The following is a 17690-nucleotide window of genomic DNA, read 5'->3' as shown; positions in this document are numbered from 1 at the left end:
TGAAATACCAAATATTTTCTACTACATTTTTCGAATATTCAAGTTTTTGATCTGAAAAAAAAAACTAATATACAGGCGAACAATTTCGAGGTCGAATATTCGACTTGGTATTCGATTGAATTATTTGGTGTAATTATTTGCACAGCCCAAATTACGAGTGTTAATAGAAAATTAAATGGAACTAAACCTACAGTTATTTTTCCATTTAACTGATTTTAAAGAATTTAATTTCGCGAACGTCTAGAGCGCGTTGCTTAATCTCTTTATTGACAAATTAATGAATTAATTGATGCGTTATAACGTACAGGTAGCTAGACAATGGGGCGTCCAGAAGAACCGACCAGCCATGAACTACGACAAGCTGAGCCGTTCACTCCGCTACTACTATGAGAAGGGGATCATGCAGAAAGTCGCGGGTAAATATATTCATCTCAAAACCAGGGCCACGTTAGCAGTTTTCCGGGCCCTAAGCAAAGCCTTCTGACTGGGCCCTAAGCAAAGTCTTCTAACAGGGCCCAAACGTAGCATTTTATTGTCTCCTAAACATACATGGGCGCTCTCATCTCACGATGGAGTGAAATGAGTATTTTGAGAGGAGCTGCTCACAGCTTTTCACTCTCCTGAGAGGAGCGCGAGATGAGTGGTAAGCAATAAACCGTTAATCGTAGGAGATGGAGCTGATCATGCTTAGTTAATTTTTATTAACTAGAATGAATGAGTGATTTTATAATATAAAAAATGGAAGAGAGAAATGAGTGAGTGAATCTTACGAAACGAAAAAAGGGGGATAGCACTCGTGAGTGGGAAACTGCTAAGAGATAAAGAGTTGAGTGGAAAACCGCTTCAGGAGATTCGAGAGCGAATTTAGCGGCAAAAAATGATCGTCTATTTTAACTCGCCGGGGGAAAATGTTCGCTGAACTTCGCGCCGGATCCTGTTGTTTCGGAATTGACTCATTCGTGGCGTGTTTTTCGTGGCGGGTGAGATACTGAATTTGTACCTTTCGGTAATCGTCAAATATTTTAAGTATTTTAAACGAAAATTCGGTTTCTCGTATTTTTTAAGTATTTTAAAGGAAAGGAAGTGTTTTAGCTGTTAGGTTGTTCATTACTTTTATACTAGGCCGCGAACGTGTAGTACGGTGTACGCGGATTCCTTAGACCTTACTCCTTGGTTTTTGACATCGGCGATATTTGTTATTTTTCTTCAAGTTTGAGTTATTATATATTAATTGTAATGTAATCATTGTGCGATGGACCCAGGACTAGTGCTCGGATTTCGATTAATTTTTATCCATGAATAAAATAAGCCCGGCGTTATTTAAATAATATTTATTTAAATAACCAATAGTTGAATGAAAATGATAATTGTGAATAAGCCTATTATTTAAATAAAACAAACAATTATTTAAATAAATGCCACTTTTTTCCAAATAAATGCTTGGTTGCGTAAAAAACATAATTAAATAAGTCAAAATGATATCCTTTTTACCAACGTTTGTTAAATAAATCAGAAAATTTGTGAATAATGAATAAACAATTCCGAGCACTACCCAGGACCGTGCAGAAACATTTCGGGCCCCGTGGCAAATGATGTCATCGCGAACCCTTCTAAGTGAAGGGCAAGCGAAGGACTCCTATTGTACCGGGCCCTAAAAGGCATGCTCCCGGGCCCTTTTTTCCCCGAGCCCCGGGGCTATGGCCCCCTTGTCCCAATGGACCTCAGGCCAAAGCGCGCAGCTGGGCGTAGCGGTTCAGCTACCTTTGGAATCTAAGCCTACGTAAGTGGGGGCCCTAGACACTGGCGCTAACGTGGCCCTGCTCGACTCCCCCACACGCGGGAACTAATAGTTATCGTTACGGTTAGGAGAGCGGTACGTTTACAAATTCGTCTGCGACCCGGAATTCATCTGCCAACAATCGAATCGAGAGCCGTCATCCAGGAGCCAAGGCGACGAGAACTTTGACTTCGAAGCTTCCGGATCTTCGTTGTCCGAGAATCAGTACGCGGATGAGCGCTCGTCCCCTCGTAATCGCGACCAGGCTTCGTCCAGTTACGAGCTGACCGTTTGCGACTTCGGCAGTCCATCTTACCAACCCTTAGCCTGTCTCCAAGACCTGAGCTCCCCCGTTCATAACAGGCTAAAAAGTGACCGGGATAGGTCTCTAATGGGCGGGGACAACCAAGTTTACGGTTAAGTAAAATATAATAATTTATCGCGCAGTGGGGATTACTTTTTCAAAAGTTGTTTCCAAACCTTGTATATTTATTTTTTTTTCTGTATGTTGCCGTTTCGTGGAAGGGCGATATTTCTGTTCCTTGTAAAGTTTCAAAGAGAATAAAAATGATTTTCCCCGTTTTCTCAATCTACAACCGTTGTCATTTTCATTCACAAGGGTGGGGACACGGATTTTTTTAGTGTTGTAAGTCGGAAAATTTTCCGTATTTTTCCGAAAAAAAATTAATTCCATGATTAGTCTAAGTTGTTTGCAAAATTTAAATAAAGCGGCATTTTCGTCTCAATTTTTCGAATCTAAAAGTAAAACTAAACCTCTAGACTAGCTTTAAACTGATTAACAATGTAACGCTATTAATGTTTTGTAGTATGTTTACTGTTATTAGACATTTTATATCGATAAAAAGTTAAAAACCCTTAAAAAGTAATTCATCTTTAAATTTTTTGATTTTTCCGATTTGCGGAAAATTTTCCCCCTTTTATTTTTCCGGAAAAATTAACAACTCTAGATTTTCTCAATAAAATGTTCTTCGTGTCGGATTTCGAGCGTGGAAGCATTTGGTCTTCTTTTGAAGGTTTTCTTACCTCAGCTACCGAATTTAAAGCGGTGTTCGATTACCGGAAAGCGACTGAGACAATGTCTTCGAAGAAGATGTGTATCCTATTTCACCATTGTCTCAAAGCTTACTAAATTTGACTTAAAAAAGTTCGCGTAGGGCTCTCTCTTCGTCCATTCCGCCGCTGTTTGTCATCGAGTTCGGTTCGCTACTTCCAGTCCGGATTGCAACATGACCAAAGACGACTACAAGAAGAGGTTGGTGGTCTTCTTCAGCGAGAAGTTAGACGCGGATAAAAACGGTTATATCTCGTGGGCTGATCACGAACTACTCGCTTTGGTACGTAGATATTTGGGTCTAATAGAGATTTCCCCAATGAACGAGATGTATTTTCTATCCAATTCGCGAAGAGAGCAACCTTCCAGCAGAACAACGGAGCGTTCAACGAAGTCATTCACCAGAAGTTTCTGACTCACAGCCGACTGATGTGGGAAAGTCTTTGCTCGGATGTTGGAGTCGATAAAGTAAGCCTCTGAGTGACGTAGATAAGATCTCCACCCTTCAGACGGAACTCTGTTGGGTGGCGTTTTAGGTGGGTAGTGGTTATGTAGCTACAATTTCTTCTTATTAAAATTCCGTGACTTTCCCTGGTTTTCCTGACCTTCTTTTAAGACATAATTGGTAAATTTTAAACCTACATTTTATAAACGTTATGTATTTGCAACCAACATCTAATTGCCTGACTTTCAATGTCGCATTATCGGTAAGGCTGACTAAGCTGAAGCCTAGGGCACATTCAGTGGCGTAGCTAGGGGGGATGGCCACTCATTAGGAGCCGTTTTGAAGGTGACACTGACACCTGACGGTGAAAAAATTACACAAACTAGAGAAGTTCACGTTTTGACTAGTAAGTAGCACTCCATGATATCCGCACCGGGTGCCACCCATGCTAGCTACGCCACTGGGCCAACGCGCCACAAGGAGGAGGGAATATTGAGCGTTTGACGGCCCCAAAGAAGCTCGAAGCTTAGGGGCCCTGCCAAGGGTTAATATGAAACTGTTGACCTTTCCCTGGTTTGCGGGGCCTTCTTAATAATAATTCCATAAAAACTTGTCGAGGTTAACGGTAATAGTTAGTGTAGGGAGCTGTTGGCTCGCGTGACATGAAGGGCTTGCCACCACCCTCCTACGCATTGTAACCTCAGTAGATATAATTACGTTAAAAATTTCATTAAAAAACGGTTAACTTTTACTAAGCCTTCGGCAATAGCAAACTTTTAGCCATTTGAAATGTTTAATTAATTTGAAATATTAAAATTATAAACCTAATTCCACCGAAGGAAGGTAAAGTTCACTTTGACGACCTCGTGAACTTCATGTACGCCAAGACCAACAATACCAACACTTTCAGTGAGCTGCCGGATTTTCTGCAAAATCTCTCCATTGAGGTCTTCCACATGATTGACAAGAAAGGTAAGTTTTATTACAAAACTACTTAGTAGGGGTTAAACTTATTGTTATTTTGTACAGGTGACAACGTCTGGGACTTGGAAGAATACCGTTTGGGAGCCGTTCTCTGGTGTTACGTCACCAATCTGAGGGAAATTGACAGCGCCTTCAGCTCTATGTTGAACGTTAGTCAATCAGGACACTTGGAATGCGCTGCGAAAGCTGCTCAAGAAAGGGGCGGGGCTTAAAGGGGAACGGTCAAGCTTTAACCAGTTAGATAGCCCTATGGTCCATTAAATACTAAAATTTATGGCGAAAACCGCATCAAAAAATATTGAGTGGTTAATTTTTAATAAAATAATTTCGGGAAATCGAAAAGCGCGCGTCCTCCGCGACACCTGGTGAGAACTCGGTGAGACAGAAAAACAACGTAAAAGCGCGCGCTGCTGAAGACGCAAAAAATTTGTTTTTCACGCGCGGCGCGTTCCAGTTATAAGAGACCTAAGCCTAAATTGCGCGATTTTATAAGTTAGGATAGTTCGCAAATCGCTCATACGGGGTTAGGGGCGCTGGCGGCAGCCCCTAAGATGGCGGCGAAAATTCAAACCCAAACACCTGGCGTTATTTTTCGTTTCAACTTTTTGGGCCAAAAGCTATTTTTTCAAGACAAAAAAAGGTACGTGTTAGTATATTGAAGGTCTTGTAAATATTTTGATACGGAAATAAGGCCATATTTGGAAAAGCTTGGCCGTTCCCCTTTAAACCACGTCGAATGTTAGACGTCACGCGTTTTTTCGAATTCATTGGCTGGCTGCCGGGAAAAGAAATATCAAGGACACTCACTCGGAAAGTAGACTTACCTGAAACCATAAGTAACACATAGTAAACATAAGTATGGCGCAAAATTAATTCGGTTAATGATAGTCGGTTGTGGAGTGATTGCGAAATAGGAAGTTTCCGAACAGCAAACTCGTCGCTTCCTACTCTTTCGGTTGGCAAAATAGTTGGTTAGTTTGATGACAAGAAATACGAGCGTACACGCGTTTAGGTTTGAAAGTCGAAAAAAACTAACTTCTGAAATGGAGCCAGTGTTTATAAAAGTTATTCAATAATTCATCATTATTTTCCAAAAGTAAGCGTTATTTACACTTTTGAAAAGGTTTCAATTTTCAATAGGCCTTGGCTGGTCCGTCGAAAAGACTGCAGGGCGATTTTCCGGGCATCCTCCAAATAGTCTTAGTCGATATATCAAAATAACGGTCAAAAACGTCGCCGATCAGTTTAGTAACATATTTTCGGCGGCGTAATCGTCGGCCATTTTCGGTAGGAAGATAAAGGCCGGAAGGCAGGCAAGGCTGCCAGATTTCGATAGACCGAAAACGGCCAACTCTCTCAAATGTTTTCGTTTTCGAAACGAAAATTTTGCGGCGTAGCTATCGACTAAGACTATACTAGGAGAAGTTCGCGGAGAGTTGTCAGTCGGTCAGTACGTAATGGTTTACGTTGTCCTTGGCGAAACAGAGTATTATTAAAACATTTGCATGGGTGAAAAGGAAGTTGCTTATGTTGAAACTGAATTTAAGAAACCCCTATTAGTTTTCACACTGAAAACTTTGTTGAATTGTTCTATTTATAAAGTAACGTGACCTTATTGTTTAAATGTTACTTTTACGTCACAGTCTCTTAGGAATATAGATTTTTCTAGCGCGCGTGCAAAGCACTCGTGCGAAGAATACACTAATAAAGCTGGGTCTTGTGACGTAAAAGCTACATTTTAGCAAGTTGGGCCAGACTACTTTTATTTTATAAAATCAACTATTTATAAGGTTATTTATAACTGTTCTTAGTCCCGCGTGAAATCACGTATTTCGAAGGTTAAAAAACAGAGCAAAGAAGGTAAGTGAACTTCTCGACTAGGAGCCGGGTTTCGCCAATGAGGTAGAATAAATAGAGATCAAAATCCACCTTCCAGGACCTACCGTTTCGCGGGACAGTATCTGTTGAGTTGGAGAGTTAGGCCTAGTAAATTAACTTAATCAAATCGTGTTGGCGCCATCTATCGTGTTATTGGAAAACTAAACCTTAATATATTTTGCAAAAGTGTCTGCTTATAGAAACAGATGGCGCCAACACGATTGGATAAAGTTGAAACTTAAGCCTAATTATCCGACTCAAATCCCGGATTTGTTTGGATCTCTAGTTTATATTCCACGCCCGTTTCTTTGAGAATCATCGGGTTCAAAATAGCCTTTCTCGGACATTCCAAGTGTATATGGCTATCTAATTATTTCGAAGGCTACAATGTACTTATTGTTAATTGGTGATTTCCTAGACCGAAGACAAAAGGCGCGAAGGAATTAGCCTGGCCAGATTCCAAGAGCTGGTCGTTCAGTTCTTTACGTCCACGGATCCGGACACACCCAGCAGGAATATATTTGGACCGTTGGACCCCAACATGGCGGACGAGGTTCTAAAGAGAGCAGCGCCCCGTAATTAAAGTTACCAGTTCGTTAGTGAGGTTTTGCATGGCTTGGTATTTGACATAAGTAAAATAATAACTATAAGTGTGACACTTGTATCCACGAGCTTTTTCTTATTACGTTCTTTCTTCACCAAAGACTAATTAGTAGTGTTGTTAATTTTCCGGTAAAATAAAATGCGGAAAAATTTCCAGAAAATTTTATGAATTTCGGGAAATTTTCCGCAAATCGGAAAAATAAAAAATTTAAACGTTAATTACTTTTTATGGATTTTTAATGTTTTTAACTTTTTATTGATATAAAATGTCTAATATCAGTAAACATAAAAAAGGCCTCGGTCATTTTCCGTGGAAAATTTTCCGACTTGCAACACTACTAAGGATTAGCAACAGAAATTAAATATAGTGTTCTATGTGGGTTCTGGTTGCTAAGTACTATTGGTCAACCATATTCAAATTTAAAAATAGAATAAATTGAAAAATAAAGGTTTTCATCTGAAATTCGAAAAAATATTATTGCTCAAAACGAAGAGACTGTTTTTAATTATCAACTTTATTTCAAAATTAATTGGCGATACTTTATTGGACGAAGTAGTTACTGGGATGCGCTATTTCGTTATTTCTTTTGAAATAGCTGTAGTAAAACCAGAAGTAAATGAACCGAAGTTATCGAAATAGCGCTCAGAATCGTAGGGCATTTTCCTTATGAAAATAATGATAAAATCGAGTCAAATAAAAGCTAATTTCCATCCCCGTCGTTTGACGTGATAAATTGCAATTGGGAATTGTGGGTTTAGCTATTTTTATGTATAAAAAACGGTTTCATAAAAACAATAACGTTTTTTTTCCGGCCTAGAAGCGCGCAAAATTTTTAATTCGAGGTCAAAATGTAACTTTATAAAGAAAACGCCTCCAACATGGGGAGTATAGCAATCTGATAACTTCGGTTCATTTACTTCTGGTAAAACGTATGCCCAAGTGTCAGACACTTTTGTATACATCATTACTTATGGTATTGATGATATACTTTTAACCCAGGGTCGTTTAGTAAAAAGACCAGCTTTTACTGTGGTATTTTATATTTAAGTAATGCAATACTGTAGATTAGAATCAGCTAGGTGAATTTATTATTCTAGCGTTTAATTTTCATTAATGTTGAAATTTCCTAACAATGGGCAATTTACTTGTGAAGTTGTATCAATAAAAATCGAAAGATAAAAGTATTTTTCAAGTTGTAATTAAATATTCTACCATATCGTTACTATTCCCACAAAACCTTTTTATCGAATTTTTAAGTTTTTAAATTTCTTCAAATTTGTTTAGGGTTTAGTTTTTTTATCCCTTTTCCGAATGGACTAATCTACTTTTTCGCTCATTTTATCATCCATAACAACCAACCGTATTAATTGATTCTATTCGCGACCCAAACGAGTATAGGGGGCGTTGCGCCGCCTTCCGAGGTAGCGCCTATGAGGGTAAAATGCCTAAATTTTTGCGTCGTAAATGCTGTTTTACCAGAGAGGAAACACAAAATGGTGTAAAATTGTACCAGAAGTACACGTTTCTTAAAGGGAATATAACCTCAGGTATTTGGTGTGGAACACCAACGTTTGCAACTCCGGCCACTCTTGCCTTTGGCGCCACTGCAGGAAATTTGAAAAATCGAATGGTTCTTCCATAAAGATTGGTTTGCAGGTTATATTCCCTTTAACAAAGCTAGAAACGGATCCCACATAGGTTCGCCACCTAATTTGTTCAATTAAGTATTTATTATATAGTTGTCGAAATCTCTCGCTAGATGGTCGTTTCTTCCTTCCCACTCCTTTCCGACAGTTGCGCGCGCTTCTAAGCTGACAGAATAACGTCCGAATATTACTCCCTTTAAAGCCTGTTCTCCCGCATAACTCGCGTATTTAAAGCGATTCAAAGCAACTGTCTGCTCTATCATTGCCACTGGTATTATGATCCGAGATCCCATAGAGCTACGCTCAGGAATCCATACCTCTACTTGGAATGCTTATCGCGACAGATTTTCGTCTCGAGGTTGTTGACGGTTTTTTAACGTCACTATGTTAACTTAACAAACAACAATGTGAGAGGGGAGCGCGCGCAGAGGGGATTTTTTATTTCGTAGGCGGGGCCAAAGCAGTGGCATAACTAGGTACTCCGGGGCCCCGCCGCGGAAAACAACTCGGGGCCCTTTTAAATAGCACCGATTTTAATCATAAACGTTTGGGGGCCCCTAGTTCTCGGGGGCCTTCCCACGCCGCGGGGTCTGCGGGGGCGCTATTTACGCCACTGGGCCAAAGCCGTCAGAGTGATCTTACCATACGCTATACGGCAAGATAAGCATTCCAAGTAGAGGTATGGATTCGTGCTGCGTTATATAGGCCTTGTTATTAGAGATAGCTATGAATCTTTCCATGGATCAAGAATCTAAGGGGACTCACTGTTCAGGCTTTAAAAAGCACGCGTGGATACTGGGAATAGGAAAATCACGGATAATTTTAGTTCAATGTGGACAAGCCTGGCGTCGCTATCAGTGGCGTAAATAGCGCCCCGCGGGTGAGAACTAGGGTCCCCCAAACGTTTATGATTAAAATCGGTGCTATTTAAAAGGGCCCCCAGTCATTTTTCGCGCGGGGGGGGGGTGGAGTTCCTAGTTACGCCACTGGTCGTTAAAGTCAATTTCCGTAGAGAAGCTGGAGCGTTCACGTTCAATTTTTACAAAATGGCGCCATTGTTGTCGGTTAAATGATTAGGCTTAGAAAGTCTTAAACCTTTTATTTTTTAAATTTAGGTTACGCCTACCGTGTCCAAATATGGGAAGCAGTGAGTCCCATTAGATTCTTGGTCCACGATCTTCCCGATTCTTCGGAAAAACGACTTTACTGGAGAGCGTGGTGCCATCTATTAATAGCAAAGGAAGCTAAAATTTAAATCAGCGAAACCATAACGTCGTTCATAATTTTTATAATTAGATAACTTACACTCTACTTAATGGACTTTAGTCTAAATTTTATATATCATTTATAATATTCAAATTTATTATAATTAGTTATTTACAAATGAGCCAATCAAAGCGAGGGACACCGTTTGGATCAATATGTAGCTTAAGTATCTGGTTTGATTTCGACGTTAGTAGCGTCCTCTGTGGAAAAAATTTAGATATGTTCTCGCTGCACTCAGAAGGCCCACCAGCTTTAAATGATTCCTACGTTAACGAACGTATGGAAAATTCGCGATTTACGCGAAATTATTCCGCTTGGGGCACTAAGTTCCCACTAACATAAGGGAGTGACTTCCTAATGCTTTCTGCGGAAAAATTTGGTAAAATGTATCACGTTTCGGAACCATTTTCGTAATTTCACAGATTTTTGTCATTGCTTAGTTTATAGTTTATATGATTTCAAGTAAGTTTCAATAATAATTTTAAGCCTAATATCATCATTTGCCATCGATTGGTTTATTAAGACCGACTTGGTTGGTGCAGCTGATCATTTCTGAACTACGTTTTCGGTGGCATTAATAAATTTTAATTTTAAGTCAGATTTAAGGCCAATTCGCGTACGCCCTTTTGTCATATTTGAATTTCGTGCCAATTGATACAGGCGCCATCTATGATGATATGACTCGTTCGCGTTTCGCTACCTTATTTACCGGGTTCACGCGAAATCACGCGTCTCCAGCTTACGCGTCTCGGCTGCAACCGCCTTGCGACAAAGACGCTACTTTTTCGATTCAACCTGTCTCCCACAGACAGTTGTACGAAGTGCGGTGCTGTTGACACTGTGGAACACATTATCTTCGTCTGCCCCGACCAGCTTGCACCTCGGCTGCGTTTACACTCCGCCCTCCACAAGAGGCATCTACCGGTTTCTTTAGATGGGGTCCTCAAGGCGGTTCACGCGGGCTTCGCCGAGGTGGTCGCTGCCACCTGCGTCATTCTCCGACGTGCCATTCGGATCTGAGAACTCCTTTCATTGTGTATTTTACTCGGTCGTTTTTTATAGTTATATTGTTCATTTTCATTATTATGTTTCTCGCTTTTTCACTGTTTTTTTTTTGTGTGTGTATATATATTTGTATATATTTTCCCTTGGCGCGCTTGGTGTGAAGGCTCTACGCTACATGCACCAATTCCCCACACTATGTTATTCTGCCCCCCCCCCCCCCCCGGTATCTCGAAAATTCGGTTTGTCTAACAATTAATTTAATATAACGTGTCCGCGTTTCGCTACTTTATATCTCGAAAAATTCATTTCCGATAAAATTCCTCTTGGGGTTATTAAGCTAATGTACAAGACAGTGGTGTAGTCGGGCCAGGGCGGGGCAGGGCGTCGCCCCGGTGCTTTTTTCAAAGGCAGGGCCCCGCCCCGCCTTAGTTTTTCCATTTTGCCAGGGCGGGCCCTGCCTCTTTTTTTCAACTTGCCAGGGCGCGCCTTGCTTCTATTTCGTATATCATTTTTTGGAATAAAGGGTGTGTGAATTTATGATAAATTTTGCCCGCAGAAAAATACCATAACAATTTCAAATCGTTACCTAGGTACGGCCAGCTTCGATCACGTTAAAAATTGAAGTTGGATGTACATTTATAGATTTGATATTTAAGATTTATTGGTAAACACATACAAAGTACAACCCCTTGAAATCGGGGCGGCGTCACCAAATTGAAGGGAGCACGGTTTAAAAACAATACACAACATATATAATATAAAGTACTGGAAAGTATCAAATATAAGTTACATAATGCAACAATAAAATTATATATCTAACGAATAAACATTTAAATTCCTAAATATTTTCAAGACGACACTTATCTTTATTAGCCCTCCAGGTAACCAGAATGTGTTTAACTATATACAAGTGATGAAAATTTCCTGACAATCCAAGGGCTTCCTCTAAGGCAGCGGTTCCCAAAAGGTGTTCCGCGGAACCCTGGGGTACCGTGGAAGGGTCACAGGGGTTCCGAGAATTCGCAGCGCGGCCATCTTTGTTTGTGTCAAGAGTTTAAGATGATAAAAAAATGAGTTGGGGTTCCGCCAGAATTAGGTGGATAATTTAGGGTTCCATAGCAAAAAAAATTGGGAACCGCTGCTCTAAGGAGATTTCCGGGTTCCGCACGCGCCATTCAAAGATATCTTCATCGCTTTCACCAACCGGACAATGAAAGAGTACATGGGCGATGTCTTCATAGGCATTCCCACACAGCTTGCAGGCCGGTTCAAAACCAAACAACCGATGCAATATTGCCTCTCCCGTCAGAAGGCAGCCCGTTCTAGCGTCGAACAGGAGGCCACTACACCAAGATCCATCATAACACGATTCGGTTTGTGGCTTCTGTTTCACTTGGTAGAGCTTCAGACTATTCTTGCTTTTGACATCATTACGCCAACGCCTCTCCGCCGCTTCATGAACATCTCGCGCTACTACAGCAGCCCATTCTCTCTCGTTCCTCGCTGTATTCCGGGTCGTGCCATTGCCATAGACACGATCAAGCTGTGCCATATGCTTAAGTAGCCTGGTCTCAACTCCTTGAAGTCTCAGCGATCTAAAAACTATACCAGGAAGCATGGACGCCGGCATAAGTAACAGCCGCCCTAGGTATTTCAGCTTATTCATAGCTTCACGTTCCTCCATGCTGCTCCAACCCATTTCACCTTTATTTGCAGCCTTAGCTGCGAAAGGGCCCGCCGAAAGTGCAGCACGGCCAACTTATCTCTGAGCATATTCAAAGGCTGTGATTGAGACCCGGGAATACGGTAGAACATCGTTTGCATACATGGTGGTGGGTACCGCCACAGCTTTCCACAAAGTCCTAGATACACTGTATTTGTTATATGATCCATCCGCCATATTCTTGACCGCCCACCGTAGACGAGTAGCTTTAGCTACAAGGTTGCGCTCATGATTTTCCATATAGTTAGGCTTGGAACAGAACAGGGCACCAAGATAGCTTTACTCTTCCACCACTTCCAAAGAGGCGTTTTGCAACGTAAAGGGGAACGGGCTAGCTTCCTTTGACGTACCAAACATCAAAACTTTTGATTTCTCTGGGCTAAACCTTAACGCCTTGGAATCAGCATAAGCAGAACCTCTATCCAACAGCTCCTGTAAATCCGCCCTAGAATATGCCAAAAGAAGAATGTCATATGCAAACAGTAAGCAAGGGATCGACACTTTGCCAACAGAGGCACCTTTATCCTTCTCCACCTTTTCGATCTTAGCGCCAACTCCCGACTCGGACAAACTCACCGCAAGGCCATTGATATAAGAAATAAACAGTACGGGGGACAGTGTACACCTCTGGCGCAAACTTACACCACACCTCAACGCCTCAGTAGTAACACCTTGGGCTGTGTATATATACGAGCTATCAGCGTACAGTTTTTGAATTTGGCGAACGACACTCGGGACAAAGCCGAAGCCACGCAACGTTTTCCAACACTTATCATGATTGACACTGTCGTACGCCTTGTGAAGGTCAAGAAACGCAGAATATATAGAGAGCCCCTGCTTCTGATAGAGTTTACCAGCTGAGAAAGCACAAAAATAATGTCCGAAATCCTTCTACCTCTTCGAAAACTTTACTGAGCTTCATCGAGCAAGCCGTTTAATTCCATATACCCGCTAATGCGTTCTTTCCAACGAATGGCATACACTTTGTAGAAGACCGACGTTACTGCTATAGGACGATAGGAACTGAGTTCTTCCTCAGCCTTTCTCTTTCCTTTGAAAACCATAGTAACACGTGACTCTTTCCAGCTATCCGGAATATCATCTTGATGCATAATTTCGTTAAACAGAAACAAAATACAATCCTTTGCCGGTACAACCAACTTCGATTTCGTGCATAATCGAAGTTGGCTGTACCCCGGTAGCGCCCCGGTTCTTTTTATTTTAGGACTACACCACTGGTACAAGATGATTGAAATTTATTTTTAATTTTAGATTTAATATTCAAAATATATAGGTAATACATCAGGAGGGATTGTGTGTACTTAAATGTCCGTAACATCTTGTTTACATTCATATGTTGAAAGGCGGTGGGGGTGAACGCTGCATTGAGATTAGACAGGTTAAGCTACCCCTTGAAAACGTAAACTTTGTAAGAGTTAACATATTGTAATTTGTACATGATATAGCGTTGGCGGGTAGATGGTAAGGATTTTCTTGTAAATTAGCGAGTTTCAATAATATCGGACACATGCGCCCTTAGAAGAATAAGCAGACGAACTAAGATGGTACTTTGACGTCATACGTCAGCGTGACCTCGTTCACCCATGACGTCAGCTTAGGCCTCCCTTTGTTTTGACAAGTACCACCAATAGTTATTTTTAAAGCCGATAGATGGCGGTGTCGTTCCGTAAACAAATAGTGACGAGCAGACTTGATAATACCAATGCCAGGACCCTCAGGCGGTCGAGGGATCAATAGGACCCCCTCAGTGGCGTAGACAAGGGGGGTTTCCGGGTCCAGACCCCCCTTGGGCCTACCTTTGACTATATTTCCACCCCTTTCTCGACCCCCTATTAACATTGACATACTTTGACCCCCCCCTTGACGAATTTCTGGCTACGCCACTGGACCCCCTAGAAAATATCCCAATTCGCGAGTACGCGAAAAAAGCGTGATAATTTTTAAATCTCTTCCTTTCTTTTCAATTTAAAGCGTCTTCCGCGAATGTAAGTCAAACTTGCAAATAAAATGTCGGAGCGAATGCTTTGAAAAAGGAAGTGTGCAAAAACAGTGCGATGGACCGGGACGGAGCTGTGGTTTGTCTTGTTGCGGTGCTATGAAATAATTATAAAATATATCAAACGTAAATGTAATTAAACCAAAAGCAGCCTCTTAAGGGTTATAAATACACCATATTTAATGAATAAAAAATAAAGTTTGACGTTGAAAACCGAGTGTCGATGAAATTAGTCACGGTCTATATCCTTAAGTTTAGTTTCCATTACAAAGTTTACGAGTTTCAGGAATAAAAAGAAAATTAGGCTAGCGCTTAAAGGGAATATAACCTCAGGTATTTGGTGTGGAACACCAACGTTTGCAGATCTAGCCGCTCTTGCCTTTGGCTTTAAAAATGTTTGGCGCTACTGTACAGGGAAATTTGAAAAATTGAAGGGGTCTTCCTTAAAGATTGCTTTGCAGGTTATATTCCCTTTAAAGGGGGTTTGGTTGTTCCAAGGAGAATAGGAAGGGAGGCGAAGTAGGAGGGATGAACGCGCCAGTATCCCTGTAAGAAGCTTAGCTCGCGCTCGGCGGGAAAATTTCAGAAAAATGGCGGCAAGATTGCGGCCACTACGCTACGTGTTGCCGCCATTTTTCCGAAATTTTCCCGCCGAGTTCGCGCTAAACTTCTTACAAGGATGCTGGAGCGTTCATCCCTCCTACTTCGCCTCCCTTCCTATCCTCCTTGCTTGTTCGCTATTTAGTTAAAGATGCTATAAGCTCGAAAGGTCCAACATAAAAGGAAAAAAAACGTAAACCCTAGAGATATTAAAGATTTTATAAATTATCCAGAATGCCCAACAGTAGACCGGTTTGGCCCAATTGGAACGAAGCTAGCTTTGATGAATAAGATGATATCTTCTCAACTAATCAATTAGTTAATTAAATAATCAAAACTGTTAGGCCAAGGCTCCGTTATAAAAACCCTCGCTGCACCAAGGACGCCTAAGTAACTAAGACCTTGTAGGTGCGATTACTACGCGGCCCAAAGATTCGAGCATCTTGGTATGCATCAACTGGAAACTTCTGATTTCTATAATATGCCGGCCAAGAGGATTCTCCATTTTGTGTCGGATATTGGACTTTTTAAGTCTTAAGGTTCGGGTTTGCACAATGGACCTCCGGTCGACGTGCGCGAACGGGCATTTCCTTAGCCCTTCACCCCTTCATTAATAATAATAATACTAACTAAGACCTTGAAAATATTGAATGCTGGCACCATGAAGTGACATTTCTCAAACTCGGGGAATTGATTGACGCCATCTAGTGCCTACTTTTCCTATAGTCTATAATTTATTACTATTACTTTTCATAATTATATAGAGGTCGGGGATGGTTAACTTTTATTCAATAGATAAAGCTCTCAAAATTATTCGTAAAACGTTTTGATCAAGTAATTTATATTTCTGTATTATCCGATTAATTTTTTGATAAATTTGTAACATTAATGGAAAAAACGACGTTTTTTTCGATAAAAAGCTAAAATTTTCCGAATAATACATGTTTTTTAATCATTTTCCGAAATATTAACCGGTAAATTTCTTTGTTTACAGTTTCTTCCCGAAAAAAATCCATTTAAACATGGATAATGATTAACCGTTACCGACCTCTATAAATTATATATTATAATGCTATAGAATAGCCTTCTTAAATCTATGACTGGACATAAAGAAAAAAAGGAGGTTGAATTTCTCCTTTTGGAAATTTCGCTAGATGTCGATTAAATGGGGTAAATTCCGCGCGGGAGATTTGAAATTTATTATTCGGTCGCAATATGTTTTAGATATATACTCGATTATATCATAAGTCTATGACCTTTATTATAGACTTATGATTATATACAAATACTTGATAAAGTTATTTACATAATTATGTTTAATAATACCAAAAGGTTGTAAATTAAATTAGAAATAATGACTCAATTATACATCAAATCTTCTATTTTATCAAACAACATCACAAGCATTTTACAATTATATCTACAGCTATAATTGAAGCTAGTTTACTATCTAAGTAATTTAAAAAACCGTTAATTTTCGTTTTACCCAAAAATATCTCAATGCTTTTAAAAATACATTTTCAGCTAAAATTGAAGTACTGTTTTTATCAGTTTTGAAAAATAATGCTAATTCTACTTTTCCTATAATATCTATGTATTTCAAATAAAATTTAATATTAGTTTTATGCTTTTAAAAATACATACACGAGACAATATTTTTTTTTTGTATTTCTTGACTTTTCCATTTAAGAAGGCTTTGGCTATAGTCAGCGAATGCAAATCTGCACATTTTTAAAACTTCAATCAGAATATCAATCAGAATTCTAAAATCCCATTTTTGCATTTCCCAGATGGCGCTACAGACAAAGTTTTGGGGAATTTCCATTCTGAGAAGTATAAAATCGTAGCAGCGGGGATAATGTTATCGTTCGCAGTTCGTCGTTAGTTTTACGTCATGCCCGATTTACGAACCTTGGTTTGACGTGTTCTTTTCTGTCGTCTGCCTCTATGCTTTCCCCACCCACTAGCACTAGAGTTCACTTTGATGACACTACGCGGAAGGAGTTGCTCCAAGTTGTCACCCATTCATATCTCAATGATAGCTTAAAATTGATAAAGGAAATATCACAAAATCATAGAATAAAGTCCGAAAAAGTGATGGGCTTAAACTAACCCACAAGCTAATTAATCGACATAAGTTAATGCTCATTTTGCCGCGGTTTCCCTTGATGGGCCCCGGAAATAAGGTTTCGCAACGGTTCGTGAAAACGTAATTAAACAAACCAGTATCCGCGAGGCATATTAATGTTCTTTTAACAGGGCCGTACTTAGAGGTCTCGCGGCCCCGGGCGAAACTGATTGTAGAGGCCCTCCGTTATATACATCCCTATGGTAAAATTTTAGAGGCCCTGGGCGACCGCAAGGCTCGCCACCCCATAAGCACGGCCCTGTCTTTTAAAATATTGACTCTTCAGTCTTTGAATTGCTTCAAAGTGAGTTTCGGAACTCCCAATAACGAGGTTGCTGATAATTTCATGATTATTACATTATATTTTTATTATAAATGTTATACACTGTTTTATTTCATATTTTATTATAATAATGTATTGCTAAATTATAGTATATTAAACATAATATGGTACTATAAACTAGTGTTCGTACGGGGACCCCGACGATATAAAATGAAGTCGGGTCTGGTCATTTTTGTAATTTTAAACGGTTGCACCCCACTAA

The 17690-nt window shown here is 40.2% G+C and overlaps 2 protein-coding genes across 2 annotated transcripts in view; both read left to right on the top strand.

Annotated features, from left to right (window-relative positions):
- Window positions 1–2216, top strand: part of LOC149923121 (uncharacterized) — a 39896-nt gene extending 37680 nt beyond the window's left edge. Inside the window, exons 6-7 of the mRNA XM_090162354.1 lie at window positions 308–416; window positions 1867–2216. Of these exons, the coding sequence (XP_090018480.1) occupies window positions 308–416; window positions 1867–2198 (441 nt within the window). The 3' untranslated portion in view covers window positions 2199–2216. The remainder of the gene's footprint in view (window positions 1–307; window positions 417–1866) is intronic.
- Window positions 2217–2869: 653 nt separating this feature from the next.
- LOC149923120 (sarcoplasmic calcium-binding protein 1-like) lies at window positions 2870–7875 on the top strand. The gene is made up of 5 exons (XM_090163519.1): window positions 2870–3132; window positions 3204–3317; window positions 4134–4266; window positions 4324–4427; window positions 6575–7875. Exons 1-5 carry the CDS (start codon window positions 3025–3027, stop codon window positions 6737–6739), a joined length of 624 nt encoding a protein of 207 aa, XP_090019645.1. The 5' UTR covers window positions 2870–3024; the 3' UTR covers window positions 6740–7875.
- Window positions 7876–17690: the final 9815 nt, after the last annotated feature.

Source organism: Leiobunum rupestre, chromosome 11 (assembly GCF_980474605.1).
Source record: "Leiobunum rupestre chromosome 11, qqLeiRupe1.1.hap1, whole genome shotgun sequence".
Taxonomy (NCBI): Eukaryota; Metazoa; Arthropoda; class Arachnida; order Opiliones; family Sclerosomatidae; genus Leiobunum; species Leiobunum rupestre.
The sequence above is the reverse complement of the archived record's forward strand: the minus strand, read 5'-3'. Positions and strand labels throughout refer to the sequence as shown.